General features: G+C 42.3%; 1 protein-coding gene across 1 annotated transcript in view; it reads right to left on the reverse strand.

Annotated features, from left to right (window-relative positions):
* LOC116729750 (olfactomedin-like 2A) overlaps positions 1-19,842 on the reverse strand; it is a 31,988-nt gene extending 12,146 nt beyond the window's left edge. The window contains exons 1-4 of the mRNA XM_032578481.1: positions 19,559-19,842; positions 5,718-5,981; positions 2,644-2,751; positions 2,391-2,567 (exon numbers count right to left, since the gene is read on the reverse strand). Of these exons, the coding sequence (XP_032434372.1) occupies positions 2,391-2,567; positions 2,644-2,751; positions 5,718-5,981; positions 19,559-19,648 (639 nt within the window). The 5' untranslated portion in view covers positions 19,649-19,842. The remainder of the gene's footprint in view (positions 1-2,390; positions 2,568-2,643; positions 2,752-5,717; positions 5,982-19,558) is intronic.
* Between the last annotated feature and the right edge of the window lie 1,449 nt (positions 19,843-21,291).

The following is a 21,291-nucleotide window of genomic DNA, read 5'->3' on the forward strand; positions in this document are numbered from 1 at the left end:
AGTTTTTGGAGCACTGCTTCAGCAGCCTCAGTCCCTTTTCTCTCTTTTGAAACGAGGGAAAACGACATGCTCCAAATAATAATGATTTACATGTGAAAAAGGATTTAAAAGTACGATATATCTACACTGTAAAAAAAAGTATGAAAGAAAAAAAGAGAAAAAATTGCCTGTAAAATACTGGCAACCACAGAATTTTATTGTATAATTATGGATTTCAACGTATTTATACGGTAAAATTTCAGTAACCACAGCTGCCGGTATTTTATGGTGAATTAGAGACTTTTATTTACAGTGCACTTTTAATATCACAGTAAGAGTTTTTTGGTACGGTAAATGTACCAAAAAAAGGAACCATAACTGATTTAATGAGCCATTCGCAGTTTCACTTAGTTGGAACAATCTGGTTCCAACTAATCACAACCTAACTGCATCACAGCCATTTCTAATATATTAGTGCTGATTACTTTTCATTAAACTCACATTTGTATTAAAAATGTTTTTATTGGTGTGATGTAGCATGTAACTTAAATGTCAATTTTTCATTAGCTGCAAGCAAAAAGAACATCATAATTTGCATAAATAAAGGCTTGAAAAGTCTGTGTGAAATTAATCTGGGATATATCACAGATAAATGAACTTTTTCAATATGATTCTAGTTCATTGATTACTACTGCAACTTTGCCGTTTGCTATTGTGAGATAATGTAGTTGTTTTATTTAAAATAAATTATTAAAATTGTGTTTTACAGTCTCTACTCTCTCACTCACACAGTGTGACATCATCTGCACTCCTATAAAAAGAATTGACATAGCTGTCGATTGCAGTTCTTAGAGATCATTTGAAATCAGATTAAATTTACCCTGATCCTTTCAGCGGTGTGTCACACTCTTCTTTGGTGTTTCAGGAAAACCAACTTACCAAGTAGTCCAGATATTAGTTTTTATCAGCTTCCTTGTAAATTAATTCAAGTTTGCAGCACTGCACAAAGTTCACTGTTCCATTTTATGTTGTTAGCTCTAAGTGGTCCTTTCTTCCTGATCTGGAGCTTATGGTCTCTGTTTCTTATTGATCCTCCCAACAACAAACCCAGATGTCTCAGAGCTCTGAGAAGTTGATACTGAGTTTAGAAAAAGCTACCTTCAGCCATGTTTTATGAAAAATAAAGCTCACTGTGACCCGTCAGAACGCACTCACTGGGTTCTGATGACCATCAACGGCTCCTAAACCTTCACTTGTCTCAGGGGAACTACTTCAGTACCAAATCTAGGTTTAGGGTGCAGTACTGCCTCATGTTTGAAAACCACAAAAATGACTTTATCCCAGATTTCTGGAATGTGTCAAAGGACTTAAATGTCAAAAAATTATGTGAATAAACTAAATGTCTGATGACTGAAATGGATTTACAATGCAGTCTGAAGCTTGTGTTTTTACTCTGGTAGGGCCCTTAGATTTCAGTGATGTGGAAAACACGTGTGGAATTTAATAAACAAAATAGACTCCACAATAAAATGTGGAATTTCACAGAATTTGCTGATATCAGTGAGAAGTGATATCAGCAAAATATCACTTCTCTGTTGCTGTTACTTGGTTAGGCCGGGCTCAGCTCTCCCCTCCACACAGACGGAATGACCCGGTCAGCCATGGAAAAAAACTCTTCCCTAAAAAATAAATACATAACTCAAAGCTTAGAGCAAGGTTCCAGGCCAGAAAGTTTTCTGAATACAAGTAAACCTTTCTCTACGTTTTGTCGGCACCCGGTTGACTGGAGGTGCAACGAAATCACAATTATTAAGAAACACAGAAGAGAAGAAACTAACTTCAGCCAGTCACGTCTGCCAACTGTTGAACATTTAAATAAATGAGTGGAAGCGAAAGTTGGAGGTGATTATTTCTCCATCTCCCAAATCCTGATCACTAGGGAAGTGAGCACAAACTTTTACTTTTTAGTTTGCTTTTTTTGTGTGTGTTCAGTTCAATTTTAAAGCATTTTTAAAGAGAGATTTTCTGTCAGCTTCAAAATGAGAGTTTTAGTTTAGCTCATAAAGTTTGAGTTCATAAAAAATGAGGGGAAACACTTCTTGACTCCTTGTAAAGCCAATGTTCAGTCTTTTGTGTTTGTGAAAAAGAAAACAAATTAAATGTGTACCTCTGGTTATTGACTTGTTGTAATGTTTTCATTCACACCATACTTCTGTGCGTTTTGGGGTTAATAAATTTGACTAAAACTGAAAAAATGGAATTCAGAATAATAAAAACAGAATAAGCGGAATGTGGGAGAACGTCTGGCCTGCACTAACAAATGTGTGTCAGAACTGATAATGGACACATTATTGTTTTTGTATTATCACCTAATATTTAGACACATTCAGTCTACTTCCTGTGTTACCAACCTGTGCTTTGCTCTCAGACGCGTCTTTCTGCAGCAGCTGCAGGCTGAGCGAGGAGATCTCCTTCTTGATGCTCATCATGATGTTGGAGTAGTTCTCATATTTTTTAAACTGGTTGGTCAGGCTGGTCATGCTGTCCCGTACATATTCATTCTCTCGCGTAAGGTTTGATTTGATGGTCTGTAAGACAATCGTGAGTGAATGGACATGCAATAACATAATCCTGCACAGTGTGTGAGTGTGTCTAGTTCCCAACCTCTTCGAGGGTGTTCATCTGAGAGACCACCTTGTTGATATAGGAGTGGACCTTCAGTAGATCCATACTGTACAGGGTTCCCTCCAGGAGGTCCACCATAGACTGGAGCTGCACATTCAAACCAGAAAAACAGAAGACCGTCTGTCATTCACCATAAGCTAAACCCAGGACTGGCAGCTCTATGTGCCTGGAAGTCTTCATTTGCTGCCTAAATTCAGATCAATGCATTAAAATAGAGAAAACCTGCAGCAGAAGAGCAAAAGATGTTTTTTTTCTATGTTGATGCTTGTTGACTGTCCATCTGTCTTCATTCAATTTCATGTCTGAAAAAATTCTATCAGTAGCAACAGGAAACAATCACATTCCTTCCAGTTCTGTAAAAATGATCTGCCACCTTCCGCATTTCCTCTCTGTTTGCTCTTTTTTCACTGATCAAAACAAATTGTACTCAGCTTCACTGATAAAACCTTTCAATAGAATCCTTGGACTTTAACGGTGCATATTCATACAGGACTGTAATATTACCATAGATCATTCTATGGATTTCATGTTTTATACCCTGCAGGTTATTCTGGTTTGCTGTGTGAAGAAGACACAGAATATTTTGGTTCAAACAAACTTGAATTAGTTAAAACTAATTAACATACATCAAAATACCCCAGAGCTAAATCTGGATATTTAATATTCGTAATTCATATTGAACATTGACATCATTTTATTGGCTCTATTTTTACTGTTTTTACTTCATGTGCAGAAAGTTTTAGTTTTAGTTTCATAATTGTATCTTTTCCTCAATAGCTTTAGCTTTGTGTTACTAGCATTGCGAGTTTGTTGAATAAAATGTTTTAACTATAAAGTTGAATTTTTCCATTAATAAAACTTTTATATTTGAGAGAAGTTGTTTGTGTTCAGCCCTGTGACAGACTGGCGACCTGTCCAGGGGGACCCTGCCTCTCGCCCAGAACGTTAGCTGGAGATAGACACCATCACCTCCCCACCCCACTAGAGATCAGAAGTGTTAGAAAATGGATGGATGGATGTTTGTGTTCATTTCATAGATGTGTAGCATCCTGCTGTTCAGATAACGCCAGTGCTGGAATTATGCATCTAGGCATAGGTTTTATAATAATCATCCGTTATTATAAAACCTAGCCTCTCATCAGGCGGGTTATAAGTTTACTATTTCGAGAGAAAGTTACCCTGACTCAGTATTTTTTTTAATCTACATTACTTGTTTATTAACAATTTCCTTGAACAATTATTATAATTAATCATAGCCAAACTTGACACCTTTCTAAAATGTTTTAATGTAATTAAAAGCAAAAACAGAAGGAATGGGTAAGAGGGTATCACCACAGTATCTCCAGATTAAATCTTGATACTTTCTCATTTGTAGGATTTTATTTGCATTCAACAAGCATCCTATAGTAATCTCTTTCTTTGCTTTTTCTTAACTTTTCCCAACTCTATCCTTCCTTGTTTTGTCTTCCAGCAAATACTTTCCCCCGACCTTGGCTGGGTAACCTGTTGATAGTGAAACCAAGTGATGCAAGACAACACACTAAACATTCCTCTGTGTGTAGAGACATTATTGCTCTGTGTCCAACAGGTAATTTATGGGCCTTGACTATCTTCCTCTAGATACTAGTTTTTCTTTAAAAGCGCAGATTTTCAACCCTTTATGAAAAACATAAAGCAATAACAATCTCCATCCTCTCAAGCTTTAAAAGTCCAACAACAAAATGTAGAAGAAAAATGATGTCCCATCAGTAGGTTGTTAGATATGCTATTATCCATAGCATTTTAGAACAACTGAAGGTAGCATAGTCACTTGATTGTGCTATAAAAAGTTAATATATGCCTGATTATCAACATACTGCCCCTTTAACGAAGCATTTTGTCCACACATGTGGACCTCCTCTTTCTTTACATCCTTTGTAAACCCAGCAGATCTTCTGAAATACTCAGCTGAGCCCATCTCACACAATCAGTCATCCTTCATTCATGGTCACTTGAATCTCCTTAGTTCAGCATTCTCAGTTTGAACTCTCCAGATACCTAAACTGGTTGATTTGCTCATAAAAAGGACATTCAGAAAAACACAACCTATAAAAGAACATTTTGAAAAATCTAGATGAAACTGAGCCATGTTGACAGATTAACATATTTCTAAATCTCTCAATACAGCACAAAAAATCTGACTAAAGAGTATGATCAGTAATAGGAAGATCAATTTAACACATCTTCATGTGAATAGGCATGTCTTGATAAGAAAATGATAATATGGTTGTCTTGAGACCATTTTCAAGTAATAAACTGATAACGGCATAATAATGCAAGTTTGCTCCCTCAAAGACCAATCAACTTTAATTTTGAAAGGAACACCAAGCACTGGGAAACATTTTAAATACCCCAAATAAAATACGACAACTGAAAACAATCAATGAAAAGAAAAGAAAACAACACAGATTCAAAATAAAATGGATTGGCCTCTGTCAACAAAATCTCCCTTCAAAAAAGATCAACCATCAGAATGGTTGAATGATCACAATCATTTGAATTTATTGTGTGATTAGTTGATTAGCTGCCAATGGGTCAGGCTTAAGAAGAACACAAGAAGCAATTCATTATCAGGTCAACTTGGTGAGTGTGAGAAAAGCAAGTAGAAGTGCATCATGTTCAGGGCTGGACAATGTGACTGAAAAATGTATCATGATATACTATAAGTCTTTCATATTGGTTGATATAGAAAATTATTGATTGATTTTTTGTTTTAAATATCTGAGATACTGAAACCTGAAACTGCTGCTGTGCACATTACTCAATAGGCTGTTGCTAGGCAACCAATAAGTGAGTGAGTTAGTTGATGCTAGTTTAATTGGCTGTGAGAGGTTGAGTGGCTTTATCAGCACCTTTCCTGTGCCTACATCTCCCAGAATGCTGTGCAGTTCTAGATCAGAGTTCAATTAAATTATTGAATATTTTATCAGATGTATAATCTATGGATATTGATCATGTGCCTATCATGTTTATTGTTATTGATTCATTGTCCAGCCTGACTCCGCCGTCCTCACCTTTAATAACTCCGGGGCCTGTTTCTTCAGCTTCTCCATCTTCCACTCGTTCTCACAGGGGTTGAGTGAGGACGGCGGAGCCGTGCAGGAGCACTTACAGTCTGATCCCGAGCTGACCGTCTCTACTGTGTAGAAGTCCTCCACGCGCACGCTGCCGCTGCGCAGCCGCAGGCAGGCGTCCTTACTCAGAGGCCGCATGATGCACTTACAGCGGCAGTCGGAGCCCTCTGATGTCATCCTGACAGGCTCAGTGTCCCCAAAGATCTGAAAGACACAATGTCAAGCAACATTTTATTTTAGGGCTGTACCCATCGCAGTTTTCTGGCTGATCGCCGGTGACCGATCTTTAAAAAGCCTAGCCTGCCAATACCAATTTTTTTGTGTGAAATGTTTCTACATATGGCAATACAGTTGCTGAGTTGGCAACAGTGGGGTGACTATTGTTGATAATATCTGCAAACGTACAGATATGAGCTGGTGGGCCGGTCTGCCAGTCAAATCTCTCTCACTGCAAAGCAGAAGAGGGCAGTGGCTGATGTTTAGATCTTTGCTGACATAGATCGCATCGGTGGAAAAGATCAACTTCACATGTAAGCATCGGCCAATCACTGATCTCTCAAAATTAAGGTAATCTATTTTGAGAGATCAGAAAATCCAAACTATCAATTTGGATTTTATTCATCTTCACCATTTAATCATGGTGTGGAAAAGTCTCTTCACAGCTTAAATAGTTCTGTTTACTGAGGGTACAAATTAAAGTGTTCTGTTCCTTCCTGCAAGGAAGACCTGAGGTGCCTTTTCCAGTCATCTGAAACAGAGGAAGGAAAGTGATTCTGAAAAATAAACTCAGGCTTCCTTTCTTTTGAATGTAAGCTGGTGTGACTCAGACGAAATCCTCTGAGAAATACATAATTCAGTCAGCCGCCTCAACAGCTGGCCTTTGCCTGCCATGGTTGATGGCAGACTCCTTGGTTCACCTAATAAACAGGAGGCAAGGCATGGCCGTCTGAACAGGGCATTCCACACATTTCCTATGTCAGGCACGCCGCCTTACATAAAGTGAAGATCACTCTCACACAAGAATTCAGCCAGACAGATTTATTGTAAAGTCTAAAAAAGTGCTCATGCTGGGTTGGTCATCTGGGATAGTTCTGCTGAAAAATTCTCCAACTGATCTAAAACCATCCTGAATGACTATACAGACCTTCCAGCTTCGACTTTAATGTGTTCTGATCTGAACCTTAAGGGAGTTCGGTGTGGCAACGTGATGCTGAAATCAAGACGAAGTGAAGTCATGTATCCACTGCGTTAAGAAATATTTACTCACTATTTGATGTCTCATCTAGACATGACAGAAAAATGTTGAGTTTCAGTTAATGCCATCTAGCTTCCAACTGATAAACCCAACATCAAAACATTTGTTTTTCTTTTTTTGTCATGAAGTGCGGGTGGTGAGAGTGGTGAGGCAGAATGCAGCGGACCCAGGTAAGATGAATAATGATGATTTAATTAAGAAAATCACAGTCCAAACAACGAGCGGCAGGAACATGGACACACTGACGATGAATAAGACTAAACATTGACGACGACAATGACGAGGACCCGACGAGGAACAAGGAACACAGGTGGAGTTAAATACACGGGAGGGTAATCACAAAACGAGACACACCTGGGAACAATCAAGGGGAGGACAGGACAACGAAGAGACGCAAGGACACAAAAAACTCTAAATGAACACAGAAAACACAGATCCTGACAGTACCCCCCCTCAAGGGCGGCTACCAGACGCCCAAAAAAAAAAACCATAACAAGGGTGGGCGGAGGGGCGCTGGACGGGGGGCCAGAGTCCAGAAAAACAAAAAACTACCCACCATCGTGGGCGGAAACACAAGAAGGGCCAAGAGTCCATAAACAAACAAAAAACTACCCACAGGGTGGGCGGAGGCAAAGGAGGCAGGAACCACGGAGGTGGTCCGGCGGTCGTCCGCGGCGGCGGGAACCACGGAGGCGGTCCGGCGGCCGTCGGCGGCGCTGGAGGCGGGAACCACGGAGGCGGTCCGGCGGCCGTCCGCGGCGCTGGAGGCGGGAACCACGGAGGCGGTCCGGCGGCCGTCCGCGGCGCTGGAGGCGGGAACCACGGAGGCGGTCCGGCGGCCGTCCGCGGCGCTGGAGGCGGGAAACACGGAGGCGGTCCGGCGGCCGTCCGCGGCGCTGGAGGCGGGAACCACGGAGGCCGTCCGGCGGCCTTCCGCGGCGCTGGAGGCGGGAACCACGGAGGCCGTCCGGCGGCCGTCCGCGGCGCTGGAGGTGGCGATGAGTCCCGGGGGCCGCCCACAGACGGCGACGACGAGCCCCCCGAGGCAGGGTCTCTGGTGGAGCACAGGGGGTCTCAGTCTCGGGTGGAACGCAGGGAGTCTCGGTCTCGGGTGGAACGCAGGGAGTCTCGGTCTCGGGTGGAACGCAGGGAGTCTCGGTCTCGGGTGGAACGCAGGAGGTCAGGGTCTCAGGAGGAACGCAGGAGGTCAGGGTCTCAGGAGGAACGCAGGAGGTCAGGGTCTCAGGAGGAACGCAGGAGGTCAGGGTCTCAGGAGGAACGCAGAGGGTCTCGGGAGTCGGGGTCTCGGAGGGAACGTAGAGGGTCTGGGTCTCGGTAGGAACACAGGGAGTCTCTGGAGGAACACAGGGAGTCTGAGTCGGAGCGCTGGGGGTCTGGGTCTCGGAAGGAACACTGGGAGTCTCGGAAGGAACGCCGGCTGGAACGCCGGCTGATTCGGCCTCGGGTGCGCCGGCTGGAACGCCGGCTGATTCGGCCTCGGGTGCGCCGGCTGGAACGCCGGCTGACTCGGCCTCGGGTGCGCCGGAGCGAAGCCTTGGAACCGGCCGCGTGGGCGAGCCGCAGCGAAGCCTTGGAACCGGCCGCGTAGGCGAGCCGCAGCGAAGCCTTGGAACCGGCCGCGGGGGCGAGCCGCAGCGAAGCCTTGGAACCGGCCGCGGGGGCGAGCCGCAGCGAAGCCTTGGAACCGGCCGCGGAGGCGAGCCGCAGCGAAGCCTTGGAACCGGCCGCGGGGGCGAGCCGCAGCGAAGCCTTGGAACCGGCCGCGGGGGCGAGCCGCAGCGAAGCCTTGGAACCGGCCGCGGGGGCGAGCCGCAGCGAAGCCTTGGAACCGGCCGCGGGGGCGAGCCGCAGCGAAGCCTTGGAACCGGCCGCGGGGGCGAGCCGCAGCGAAGCCTTGGAACCGGCCGCGGGGGGTGACAGCTCCGGAAGGCGACGAGGGGCCGGGTCCACCGGCGGCTCACGTCGCTGTCTCCGGGCTGACCGTGGAGGTGGCGGCTCCGGAAAGCGACGAGGGGCCGGGTCTGCCGGCGGCTCACGTCGCTGTCTCCGGGCTGACCGTGGAGGTGGCGGCTCCGGAAAGCGACGAGGGGCCGGGTCTGCCGGCGGCTCACGTCGCTGTCTCCGGGCTGACCGTGGAGGTGGCGGCTCCGGAAAGCGACGAGGGGCCGGGTCTGCCGGCGGCTCACGTCGCTGTCTCCGGGCAGACAGCGGAGGAAGTGGCTCCGGAAGGCGACGAGGGGCCGGCTCCACCGGCGGCTCAGGTCGCTGGCTTCCCGGACGGAGGTATCGACGGGGGCCGTATCCGGGGGGTGCCAACACCAGTCTTGTCCCCCGGAATAGCTCCCGCTGCAGGTCGGCGAGGGCTTCAGCTAGCTCCCTCTCCTCCCTGCCAGATCTCCGCCGCCCTCCGCTCTGCCTTTTTGGAGGGAACCTCGCTCCAGCTGGGTCCATTTCTTTTAGCAGCCTCACCGTTCAGTCTGGTCGGGTCCTTCTGTCATGAAGTGGTGCGGGTGAGGTGGTGAGGCAGAGGCAGCGGACCCAGGTTAGATGAATGATGAATTTAATGAAGAAAACTTAGTCCAAAACAACGAGCAGCAGGCACATGGAAACACTGACGACACAGAAGCTAACATTGACGAGGACCCGACGAGGAACAAGGAACACAGGTGGAGTTAAATACATGGGAGGGTAATGACAGAACGAGACACACCTGGGAACAATCAAGGGGAGGACAGGACAACGAAGAGACGCAAGGACACAAAAAACTCTAAATGAACACAGAAAACACAGATCCTGACATTTTTAATTTTATAAAAATTGTTTTTTTTTATGTTTTAAGTCAGAAATACAATTTTTGACCCAAAAAAATTTGTTATGATTTCATGATAAACCATCCGACTCTAATACAGTAGGAAATGGCATGATGCCGTGATCCTACTGCAGGTGCAACACTAGGATACTGTAAATGTCCTGAATCTCTATTGTGGCTTATTAAGGCTGCAGTTTGTAACTTTTACAAAAAGTATTTTTTTTACATGTTATACAACAATATATTTGTTGAAACTGTCACCATGTTGTGACAGGATCTATTATGAGACAGATAATCTGTGAAAAAGCTACGTTGCTCCATCTTCTCCCACTGCCAGCTAGAAATAACCAATCAGAGCCAGGAGGAGGCACTGTCAATCACAATCTCGTGTGAGTTTTCTTGGAACGGTAAGTTGTTTCTACGCCATCAGCACATTTAACAGCAACAGCGAGTACATGAATTTGATTAACAGCGCTAAGAACCTCCTCCTTGGTTGTTCTTCAGATGACAATAGTAGCTCAGAGAGGAGGTGTAGGAGATCCATTTTTCACAGTTTATCTGTCTCATATTAGCCTGTCACAACATAGTGATAGTTTTATGTAAGAAAAACATTATATTCCTTATAAAAGCTACTTGCAGCCTTAAGTCTGAGATCCAAAAGCGATGTACACAACATTTAGTCATTCACAAGCTGATGGTGGTGACCTAGTGGATTGTAGCCACAGCTGCCCTGGGACATTCTGACAGAAACAAGGCTGCCACCAGGTCTTCTGGTCACCAGCATTCAAGGCGGCTGAAGTGTCCTGAAGTGCCCGAGGACGCAAAGACTGAGACGAACAGAGCAGGGGTTCGAACCATCAACCCACCGGCTACATGTACTCCTACCTCCTGAGCCAGTTCAGCCCACAATAGGGGCATAACATAACATTTGATAGTCTAATTTTGATCTGACTGGAAATGATCCTTCTGGTGTTCATTACTGTGTGACTGAGAAGATTTGGCTGCAGAGTAACGGCTCATGGAACCCCAGCTGGCTGAGACGGTCATCCCACTCGGAGAGATTTATGGTCCCGGATCAACTGCAGGACAGATGTTCACGTGCCATGAACTCACAGATCATTTTTATTAATGAGCTGTGCTCTTTCAACTGTCTTCCTTAAAAAAACACACAACATAAGAAGATATATTGGACATTCCAGTAATTGCATGGTTCAAATTTAAGCCTAATGTGATAACTGCAAACAATTTCTAAATGACTTTTCTTAAGATGCGGGAAAATAGCATTCAGTCATAATTTGACTGGATAGTTTCATCTGCAAATTTATAAAACAAGATAAGCTTGGTTATTTGTCATATTGTTTATCACTTATTGTGATACGTTTCATATCTAAATAAGATTTTGATTTAATGTTGTCATGACAAAGTCCAACTAATGATGGTTTAAAACCCTGTAAGCCGTCCATATTGTTGAGGTTTTTACAATTTTTGTCCACAGGTTGTTCAATAGAGGTGTATCAATAAATACACTTTTACATCTTCATAATTAGAAAATATGATTGAATGCACTTATTGTGTGCATTTTAGTGACACAAATCATGCTCCTTTATGTGGCTGCTGTCCTAGAGAAGCGTACTATAAATGGGAATGTTTTTCCAAGATGAGTGTTTGTGTTTGTGGGGCTGCTATATAATGAAGCCACAGGCATAGAGTTATCTAAAAAAAGTAATAAATAGCATCACTTTTATTATTATCACAATAGTACTACAAAGTTTAATGATAAAACTTTAAGTCCATGTCACCCAACTCTACAAGATTAGTTGTTTTGGAAACTGAAAGGAAACCTTTATTGGAGAATTCAGCTCACACGGCATGTGGGGAGCTTTTGTTAAACTGAGAAAAAAGCAGATTCCATTAGAGCCTCTACAATTATAGTGTTGTCTATTTCTGATAAATGAAGCTGACAAACAGGAAGCGTGTCATAAAGTGTTGATGGCACGGCAATCTTCCCACCATCGTGGAAAGTAAATACAGACTGTTATAGTCGAGGACAAGAAGACATATATTACGGCTAATGAGAGGCAATGAGACTGTCGGATGTGGGAATGTCAGAGCAGTTAAGAACTGATCAGCTGCCAGATTTTCGACCTTTTCCAAGCTTTTAGGGTTTTTTGGGTGGAAAGGCTGCAGGCTTAGTAAAAACAGAGGCATGAGTCATAAAAGAGGTGGAAGAGGTGTGGGGGGTCTCATTAGTGCAGGAATGTGGGCCAACTGATGGGGAAGATGCAGAGGGTGAAGTGTGTGTTCACCCCTCTGTTAGTGCAGACATTCTGGGATGGGGGGGCTGAGCAGATCCTGACCCACGTTGAGCAAAAAGCAGCAGGTTGACAAACACAACAACCACAAGAAAATAAGGTGGATCTGCATGACGCTGTGGCTTCATTCTGCTGGCTGCACTGCTCAGACGCTGTAGTCATTTTCCAGCAAGTTTGACTTTGCAGCCTTTAAATTGGTGTTCTTTCCCAGGAGACAGCAGCAGGTTATCAGAATGAATCAAAATGATCCTTCAGACCAGCTAGTTCCTCATTCTGTCAAGTCACATGTACCAGTAAGCGTATCTAATTATCCCAAATCTCATGCCAAGCTGACCTACCAGCATGAGAATGGGCAACACACTTAAGATTGGCAATAATTAAGAATGCAGAGTATTTAACGCATGCTTTGAGCTTTGACCTCTAAAGTGCAGTCAAGTTTTAGGTCAGAAAGCACACAGCTCAACCTGCACAGTGAGAGGAGCAGAGCAAGCATGCTGCAGAGAGCCATATTAGATCAGCCGCAGAAACTTTTTACAGCTAACACGCCCTGACAAGCTACAAGGTGAAACCCAGAATTGTTCAAAACACACTGCATGACAGGAGTTTCTGTAAGATGCAGCCTGTTCACGTACCCTGTGATGACGTCTCTCGGCCTGCTGAGATCTGTCTGTCCGTCGATAGAGCAGTAATTTGATTGCACAATAATGACAAAGAACAAAGCCAGTTCTAAATCAAATCCAGATGAAACAAATTTAAAGAGTCTTAGAGTGCATAGTAACCACTACTCAACGCTAGCACTTTAGTAAAAGTGTTAATGCTCATGGTCAAAAAAAAAAAAGTCAAACTAAACAACTGGAATTAGCACCAGGCTGTTAAATAGCCAAAGACAAAGTTTATCAAGCTCTTATTGCTTTTGAAAGCAAACATCTACATTCCAGCGGAGTCTGTTTATGTCTCCAGATAGTCTGAAGCAGAACGGCTCTAAAACATAATGACCTCGCTCTGACATGTAGCGGCCTAAAGATTTGTCAAGGTTCAACTTAAAGGGACAGTTCAGAGTTTTTGAGGTGAGCTCCTGTAACAGTGTCTTTGACTCTAGGAGACGGATGTCATAATGCAGTGATGAGTTTGTTGAAAAGTTAAAACAGCTAAAATGAAAAATGTTAATAAGATTAATCAGCTGATTGATACTCAACATGCATAACTTTGGTTATTAACATCCATCCATCCATCCATCTTCTTCCGCTTATCCGAGGTCGGGTCGCGGGGGTAGCAGCTTCAGAAGGGAGGCCCAGACTTCCCTAACAGACAATTCCAAATAACACATCATTTTCGGTTTGACTTGTCTTCAGGAACTAAAATCAGAAGCTTTGTCTGACCAGTTAACTTTCTACCACTCTCAGTGGATTTTACAATATCCCATCTTTCTATTACAGCTAACAGAATGATTACTATGAACACCACAGAATCTCAGATCAATAAAACACCAACCTATCTTCTTGAGTCTCATTGAAGATCTTGGCAAAAACCTTTAAACCAAACTACAGGTCTGTTTTAAACATGAAAATCTTGTGCAATGCAGAGATACATATAAATCAGTCAGCATGACTCCTTCATAAAATCCACACACTGTAATAATCCTAGCATAAGCAAAAAAAGGGACAGTCCCCTAATTAATAGTGTGTGTTTGGTGACCTCAATTATGAGAGGAATGACTGATGCTGCCAATGCCTTTTCCCCAGATGATGTCTTCAAAAGGATGTTTATTAGCTCTGGCACAAAGCTGTGCAGCTCTCTGCTGCTACGGATACACACGCTATAATCCACTCCTAAAGTGGAAATACAATATTTCATTTATACCATCAAATAAACACATCAAGCAACCTAATGAGTAATTTAGTTTCCTCAAAATTGTGTGTGTATGATTCTGTCTGTCCCACTGGTGGTACATCTATAAAGTGCTTTGGGGAAAGCTCCACAGTTACCTCAACCCATGAACTTCAGTTTGTCAGGTGCTTTTTCTCGTCAATAAATTTTATCAGTGGGAGAAGAAGTTGATCATAAAAATTAGCAAAGTTTGCAGATATAACCTTTACCTTATGAACAGCTTGGTCAGAAAAGCATAAAAATAAAATTAAATAAATAAATAAAAATAAACAAAAGAAAAACAAATGCAACAAATTGAAGACAGCTATGGATTTCCAAACTAACCACCTGAAATTTGAATTTTATTAAATAGACACCAGACAAGGTAGGGGATAGTAGTGAAGCAAAAGAAAAATTATACATGTTTACACTGACATGTAGACATCTAGAGACTGAAATGTTGCCCATTTGGTTATTAACAAAAGCAATGGAGGCATGCTGTTTATTTAGACATGCCTTGGTGTTTGTATTATTATTCCTGCAAACTGTGTTTTAATATCATCAGCCTAGTCAATAAAATGAAACAAAAGTTGGTGTCAGTGGACAGACTCTGTTAAACCTGCTATGACTTCGGACCACTAATGACCATTTATGAAGACATGGTTTACACAATACAACTTTTAAATTCATTTTTCTATATTCAGACAAGCTAGAGGTTTTTGTGTTTAGACCGGTCTATTGTAGGAACTCAGCCCTGACCTATTTGTTTGCTCTGGAGGACATTTCTTTGGCCTCCACACCTACACAGTGGTAGTTTGGAGTTATATCTGGCTAGCACATGTAGATTTACATTTCAGACAGAGTAGACTTCCTTTCAACCTGTGCGACACCCTAAAATTAGGAAGATCCCTGCCTAAAGTAATGCAGACAAACTAGCTAACGGATCAGGTCGTCCACAGGGCTCATTACCTATTTTCCATAGCTATGGTACATAAGTAATGAGAGGGTGGATTAGCAAAAATGTTCTTTGCATTATGTTTCAGTGATTTTCAATCATGTAAACCTCCAACACATCTCATAATTTCAGAAAACCGAAATTATGAGACGTGGTGTTTTAGCAGTGTTTGCTAAAACAAACAGTGGTGGTGTTCGCTAAAATAACACACTCATAAGGAAAACCACTTCGGACTCAGTGGAAATGTGCGGCCGTAACAGGTAATCAATCAATCACAGCTGTTCAACGTTAACCTCCGGGGCACTCTCATCATACTGTTGATGTCAGAATGGTTTACAGTGTTTAAGTTTCAAGACACAAACAACATCAACCAAAACCCGAAAGAATGTGCATCACAGACAAATTGTAAGCATGAGGGAACTGAGACACTGTGTGTGTTCACACATGGCTGTTATTATATTTTATGGAGATATACAGTGGCAGCCATCTTAATAACAAATGGGATAGTGGTACATGTTTCCCTGCACTTTGGACTGGGTCAATGCAGCTCTTGGTATTGGCCATGTAAACAGGAGAGGGCGCTGCTGCAAGAACTCAGCTAATAAAGTATAGATTATAGTGTAGAGTAAATGCTAATCTTTCTAAAATTTTCTTGAAGTTATACATTAGCTACATAATTTTAGCAGGTGGGTTCTGTTATCTTTACAAGTTTAGCTTCTGATGAGCTTTTTAACTTATTTCCTTGTAGAATTGTTTTAAATCCATCCATCCATCCAAACTTAATCACCGGTGGGATTGTGGGACCGTGAGGGGTGCTAGTCAAAGTTCGAGAGGTGAGGTCACCCTGGACAGGTCACCAGTCCATCGCATGGCAACACAGAGACAGACAGGACAAACAGTCATGCACGCACACACACACCCACACACACACACACACATAAGCAGAATTTAGAGAGACCAATCAACCTGGCAGTCTTTTTTTTCTGGACTGTGGGAGGAAGCCAGAGTACCCAGAGAGAACACACACATGCACAGGGAGAACATGCAAACTTCACGCAGAGAATCGAACCCAGGATCTTCTTGCTGCAAGTGAAGTGCTACCAACTGCACCACAGTCCGTAGATTTTAACTCAGGAGTGTCAAACTCATTTTCATTTTGGGTCGTATCAAGATCACCAATGTCCTCAAAGGGCCGTTAGTGGCAGATTGTATTGGTAAAACTACCCATTAAACTGTTGAAATATTAATAAATAGTGTTCTCTGAATTTGATGATTACAAACTATAAAGTTAAATAACATTAAAGATCTTTTCTCATGGATGTAATTTGACCAGATACAAATAAAAAGTGCTTTGATTTGATTGATAGAATAATATTTAACAAAACAACTGTTATCACCCGTCCCAACCCCAGTAGGGACAAGAGTGTAAAGAAAATGAATGGATGGATTGATGGATGGACAACTGTTATCTTGAAGGTTATATTTATGTGGCCCTCTATAGCCTACACTGTAAACCCAAATTAGTAGTCATTACTAAAGCTGTGCATGGTAAGCGATTGCCCTGGGATGGTCTAGTTTTTACAAAATCAAAACCAAAAACATCCAGCTCTGTTTCCATAAAATCTTGTGTCCAAAATAATCCATTACTAAAGAACTCAAGGTTTCAAAACTTTAATTGACTCAACCATTACTTATGTTTATCAGTAATTACAACTCATGTTTGTTAGAATTACTCAATGCAAATTATAGTCACAATCAAGTGGTTTTTTTATACAATAGTAACATTTTAAACAGTTGAGTAAAGCTTTAAACATTAATACAAAACAATTAATAGGAGGGTGTTTCTATGAGCCTAAAAATGAGACTCAGCTTCTGGCAGGTCATCAGCTATTCCTCAACAACTTCCCTCTCAGTAACACTTTACGGGCTGGCCGGGTGAAGATCTGACGTTGGGGAGAGAAACATTCATGATTCACGAACAAGATCTCAAAGTCCAATTGGACAAAGGACTCAAGACAATATACAACTTTTGCAAGGGAATGCAAATGAGAAAAAAAATCCCATGAACCCTTGAGGTTCTCCACCAAATCAAATAAGGTGGCTAGAAAAAGAAACAGAACTGAGCAAACTAACAAAGCTGACATCCATAGCTACAGCGCCAGGAGCCATTGTAATGCTACAGAACCAACACGATCAGCAGGCGACCCATGCAGCCAACACAGTCAGAACAAACATGCATTGGGCCAGTCTTCTTCTTTTTCTTTGTGTTGGCAAACTACTTAAAGGTGCATTACTGCCACCTACTGACTCACCAGTCAGGTGTTCACCAACAAGGCCCCTCCAAAACTGGTACAAACGTAGAAATGAGAATTGTCTCAGTTCAGAGCCATTAGTACTTTAAATACTCGTTTTGAGTAGTTTACATTTAACATTTTGTTTAGTTATAGTCCCACCTTTTGTAAAGTAATGAAAAGATTAGTAATAATAGTTTGACCTGAAAACTTAAAAACCCATGGTGGGCTAGATTTGGACCCCAGGCCTCGAGCTTAACACATATACACTGGCAAAAACTGACATGTGTGTGATGTTTCCCACTAATACAGATGTGAAATGATGCTAGAACAGTCTTATGTGAACTTACTTGCTGCATAGTTGTTGGACAGTATATCCTTTGTGAATGGGTCAATGAGAGACCGTATCTTGTCGATTTGTTTTACAAATCTTAGAACTATCTTTCAACCTTATATCAGGCCCATTTTTATTTACAGTTTGCTTTCTTTTGATGAGCAAAAAGCCACAGCTTTCTATCATTTGAGCTTTTGTTCATGTGAACTTCAGGTGTGAACAGAATGTTCAGAATCTTCTACATCTATATGGTGAAGGTCAGCTACAGTTCTGTGCAGAGGGTCTTTATTAGACTAAGTTAAAATCAAGCAAATTTACCTAATGATAATCACGTAGCTACTACATAACTATAACTGCAGGTCCTGTAAAGTGGCTAAACAGTTCATGTTTTCTAAATAATGTGAATTGAAGGTTCTACACAGCTTCCTATTTTTCCATCCATAAAATCGGAGCTACAGTGGAATGATTTACATCAATCGGAGAAGACAATTGTAAAAAATTCAGACTCTATGTGTATAAAGCTGATGGAGATACTTTATCCCAAAGACTTCCATTTACAATTGAATTAAAAGGTGGTTCTACAGAGGACAGACCAAGAGGGCCTGAACACCAATGAACGTCCCACTTTTCAGAAATGTATTTGTGGAAGAAAATTAAAACCATACATTTCCTCCATGTTGTTTTAGCTTTATTTTTTTTTTATACATAAAATCACAACAAAATACATTGAAGCTGTTTGACAATTTATAAAAAAAAATTGTTTAAAGGTTATGAATACGTTTGTAAAGCATGTCTGACATTTTTTCCAAGGTGTTTAGTTTTTTCTACCAAACACCTTGTGTCTAAAATGCACTTGCTCCTATATAATTACAACCTCTAAATGTTTGCTGAGAGATTTTAATGTTTGCTTTACTGGACCCAATTAGATTAGCTCCACAATAACTTTCCAAAATGGTTTATTTTGAATGTTTAAAACTCCTTCCAGGTTGAATTGGATGGTACAGGCATTTCAGGGAGACATAATCCTGGATTATTAGTGGTCTTAAGATTCTCTGCAAATTTTGGCACATACCTCATTAGGACTATGTTTATTATATTGCTTATATTAGCACTGAAGCCAGTGCTGAATTCCCTTTGCAAAGCACAAAGTCCACATCCACTTCCACAGGTCAGGTATACTGAGCATGCTTCCTGTCTCCACCTGTCTGATTTCAGGCTTTAGATCAGACGCAGAGAAGTGAGTGCGTCGCCATGGAGGTTTCCATCCATCCCTGGCTTAGACATTAATGACCAGCGCTCACTCAGAGGCAGTCATGTTTATCCACAACAAAGTGGGAAAATCATTTTATGCTGCAGGGGAAAAGGACAAACAAGCTGATGACAAGCAGTTTAAACCTCAGGATTCAAACTGCTCAGCACTACAGCTGCGACTCCTGCTACTGCCTTTCTGAGGATCAAAGTTTTTGCTGAACTGCATTGAAGCTTAACCTCCATGATTAGTCCTAAAGCAGACATCTGCTGACAGCCACTCCATTCAATATACACTCCATGTTTTCTCCCTTCTGGCTGTGTGTTTTTGGAGCTGAATCAGGTTGAGGGAGAGTGAGGGGTTACTGCAGTCCAGCAGCTGAACAAACACGGCCAGCCTGATATTGCACTAACCCCACTGAGTGCCATCTCTGCTGGCAATGGGCCTGCGCACAGTGGAGGTGCGATTATGTTTATCTGTGTGACACAAAATCTCTCACGGAGGGAGTTTCTCGAAACACAAGAAATTACACAAACAAAAAACATCTGCTGGGCTTAAGCAGAAAATGTACAGGAGATGCTCAGTCACTTTGACACTGAGGTGGAGGCGGTTAAAGAAGCCCGTGTTCAGTTTCTGATTGGAAACATGCAATCAGGCGTGCTGGCTCTAAAATAAAAGCGCCCTCTTACCTTGTTTTGTGAGGACGCGTCCTTACACAACACCAGCAGACAGGCCAACAAGTTGGTGAGTCTCCACATTTTCACAGGGCAACTAAACATGAAGTGCAGAAATCCAGAGCGGAAGTCGCAGCGATCAGTCCCAGGGCTGGAGCGGCGCGTCTATCTGAACTCCATCTCCGCTTCATGCAGGTGACGGGCTTCAGGAGCGCACAGCGCGGATCTCTGCATGCCACTGGGCCGCGATCTGAGGTCTGCCTTCATCCGAGCGCACCATCCATCATCCGGTGTCCTCCACAGATGGGAGGGCTCTGACACACACACACACTCAACGCACACCCGCACACACCCCTACACACGCACTCACACCGTACGCTCAGAGTACGCTCAACAGGCAAAGTTAGGCAGTCAAGACAAAACGGTGTTAATGTGGTTTGAATTAGTTAGGGGTATGTAGGCAATACACACGATGCCGCGCTGTAGCCACAGCTAATTAATTTATTATTGATAAAGTTTTAAAAAATCCTAATGCATTAAGACTCCAGCTAAAAAGATATTTGGCGCCATCGCCTGGCCAGTTCATAGAATAACAAGACCTGTTCAACCAGCAGAAACTTTTATTAAGTTTCTGCTACATGTTAGGAAGGAAAACTGACAGATTATAAAGCTTCACCAACAGATATGCTTTCATTTTGTCATGGTGTCTAGCTAATGAAAACTTCAAACTCTGTTTTTGTTTTCCCCATAAAATGTAAATATTACATTACAATATTACAGTATTATAAATACAGACATGTTTTCTTATGGCCATATTACAGTCTAATCTTGGGAAGCCTGCAGACTTAAGCAGACCGTCACTGACACCGACCATGAAGAAAAAAACATTCACAGTATACCATTAGATATTCATTTTTATAGCAAGAAATATTCACTGTTATTATTACTGCTAATATTATCATAATCATGCTAAACAAAAATCAAGTCCCTACGTCAATTTGATATAGACAAATTTATTTGTCTATATCCAATGCGGTCTAAAGAACTAGTTATTCCAACCAGCACTAGAATGTACAAACAAAGCCCTGAAAGTAAAGGGAGGCACTGTCATAAATCTGAGCAATTAATATGCATCCACCCATCCGTCCGTCCGTCCATCCATTCATCCACCCATCCGTCCATCCATCCTTCCATCCATTTTGCCTATCTCCAGCCATCAATGGACAAGAGGAAGGGTGCAATCATGGCAATATCTATAAATGGAAACATTAAAATAATAAACACTCACATTCAATTAAAATTCTTTTTTTTAAAAACATAACTATGACAAAAATAAATTATTTCTTTCCAAACACTGCAATAAACTGACAAACAATATCCGATCATGCCACACCCTCCCCTTCATCTGTTCTCTGTCAATCAGAGGGGTGGCGCACCAGCAGGTACCACTGGTCAGAATTATTCTATGAATACAAAAATATGTGTTTTCTAAAGTTCAGATGAGCTGAAGTCTACTTAATCACTATGATTCTACACATCATGCTGCACTGGCGCAGTAATTCATGCCTCTCTTTCAATGACGTGACACAAAGATGTTCTTAACAGAAAGTAACTATAACAAACAGCTTTGAACTCTGATAGGAATCTAAACTGGCCATCAGAGAACGAGCAGCATCCAAATGGTACAAATTCATTTATCAGACAAAGACAATGTCAACATAAAAAGAGTCATGTGGGGGCCAAAGAAG

Source organism: Xiphophorus hellerii, chromosome 12 (genome assembly GCF_003331165.1).
Source record: "Xiphophorus hellerii strain 12219 chromosome 12, Xiphophorus_hellerii-4.1, whole genome shotgun sequence".
Classification (NCBI taxonomy): Eukaryota; Metazoa; Chordata; class Actinopteri; order Cyprinodontiformes; family Poeciliidae; genus Xiphophorus; species Xiphophorus hellerii.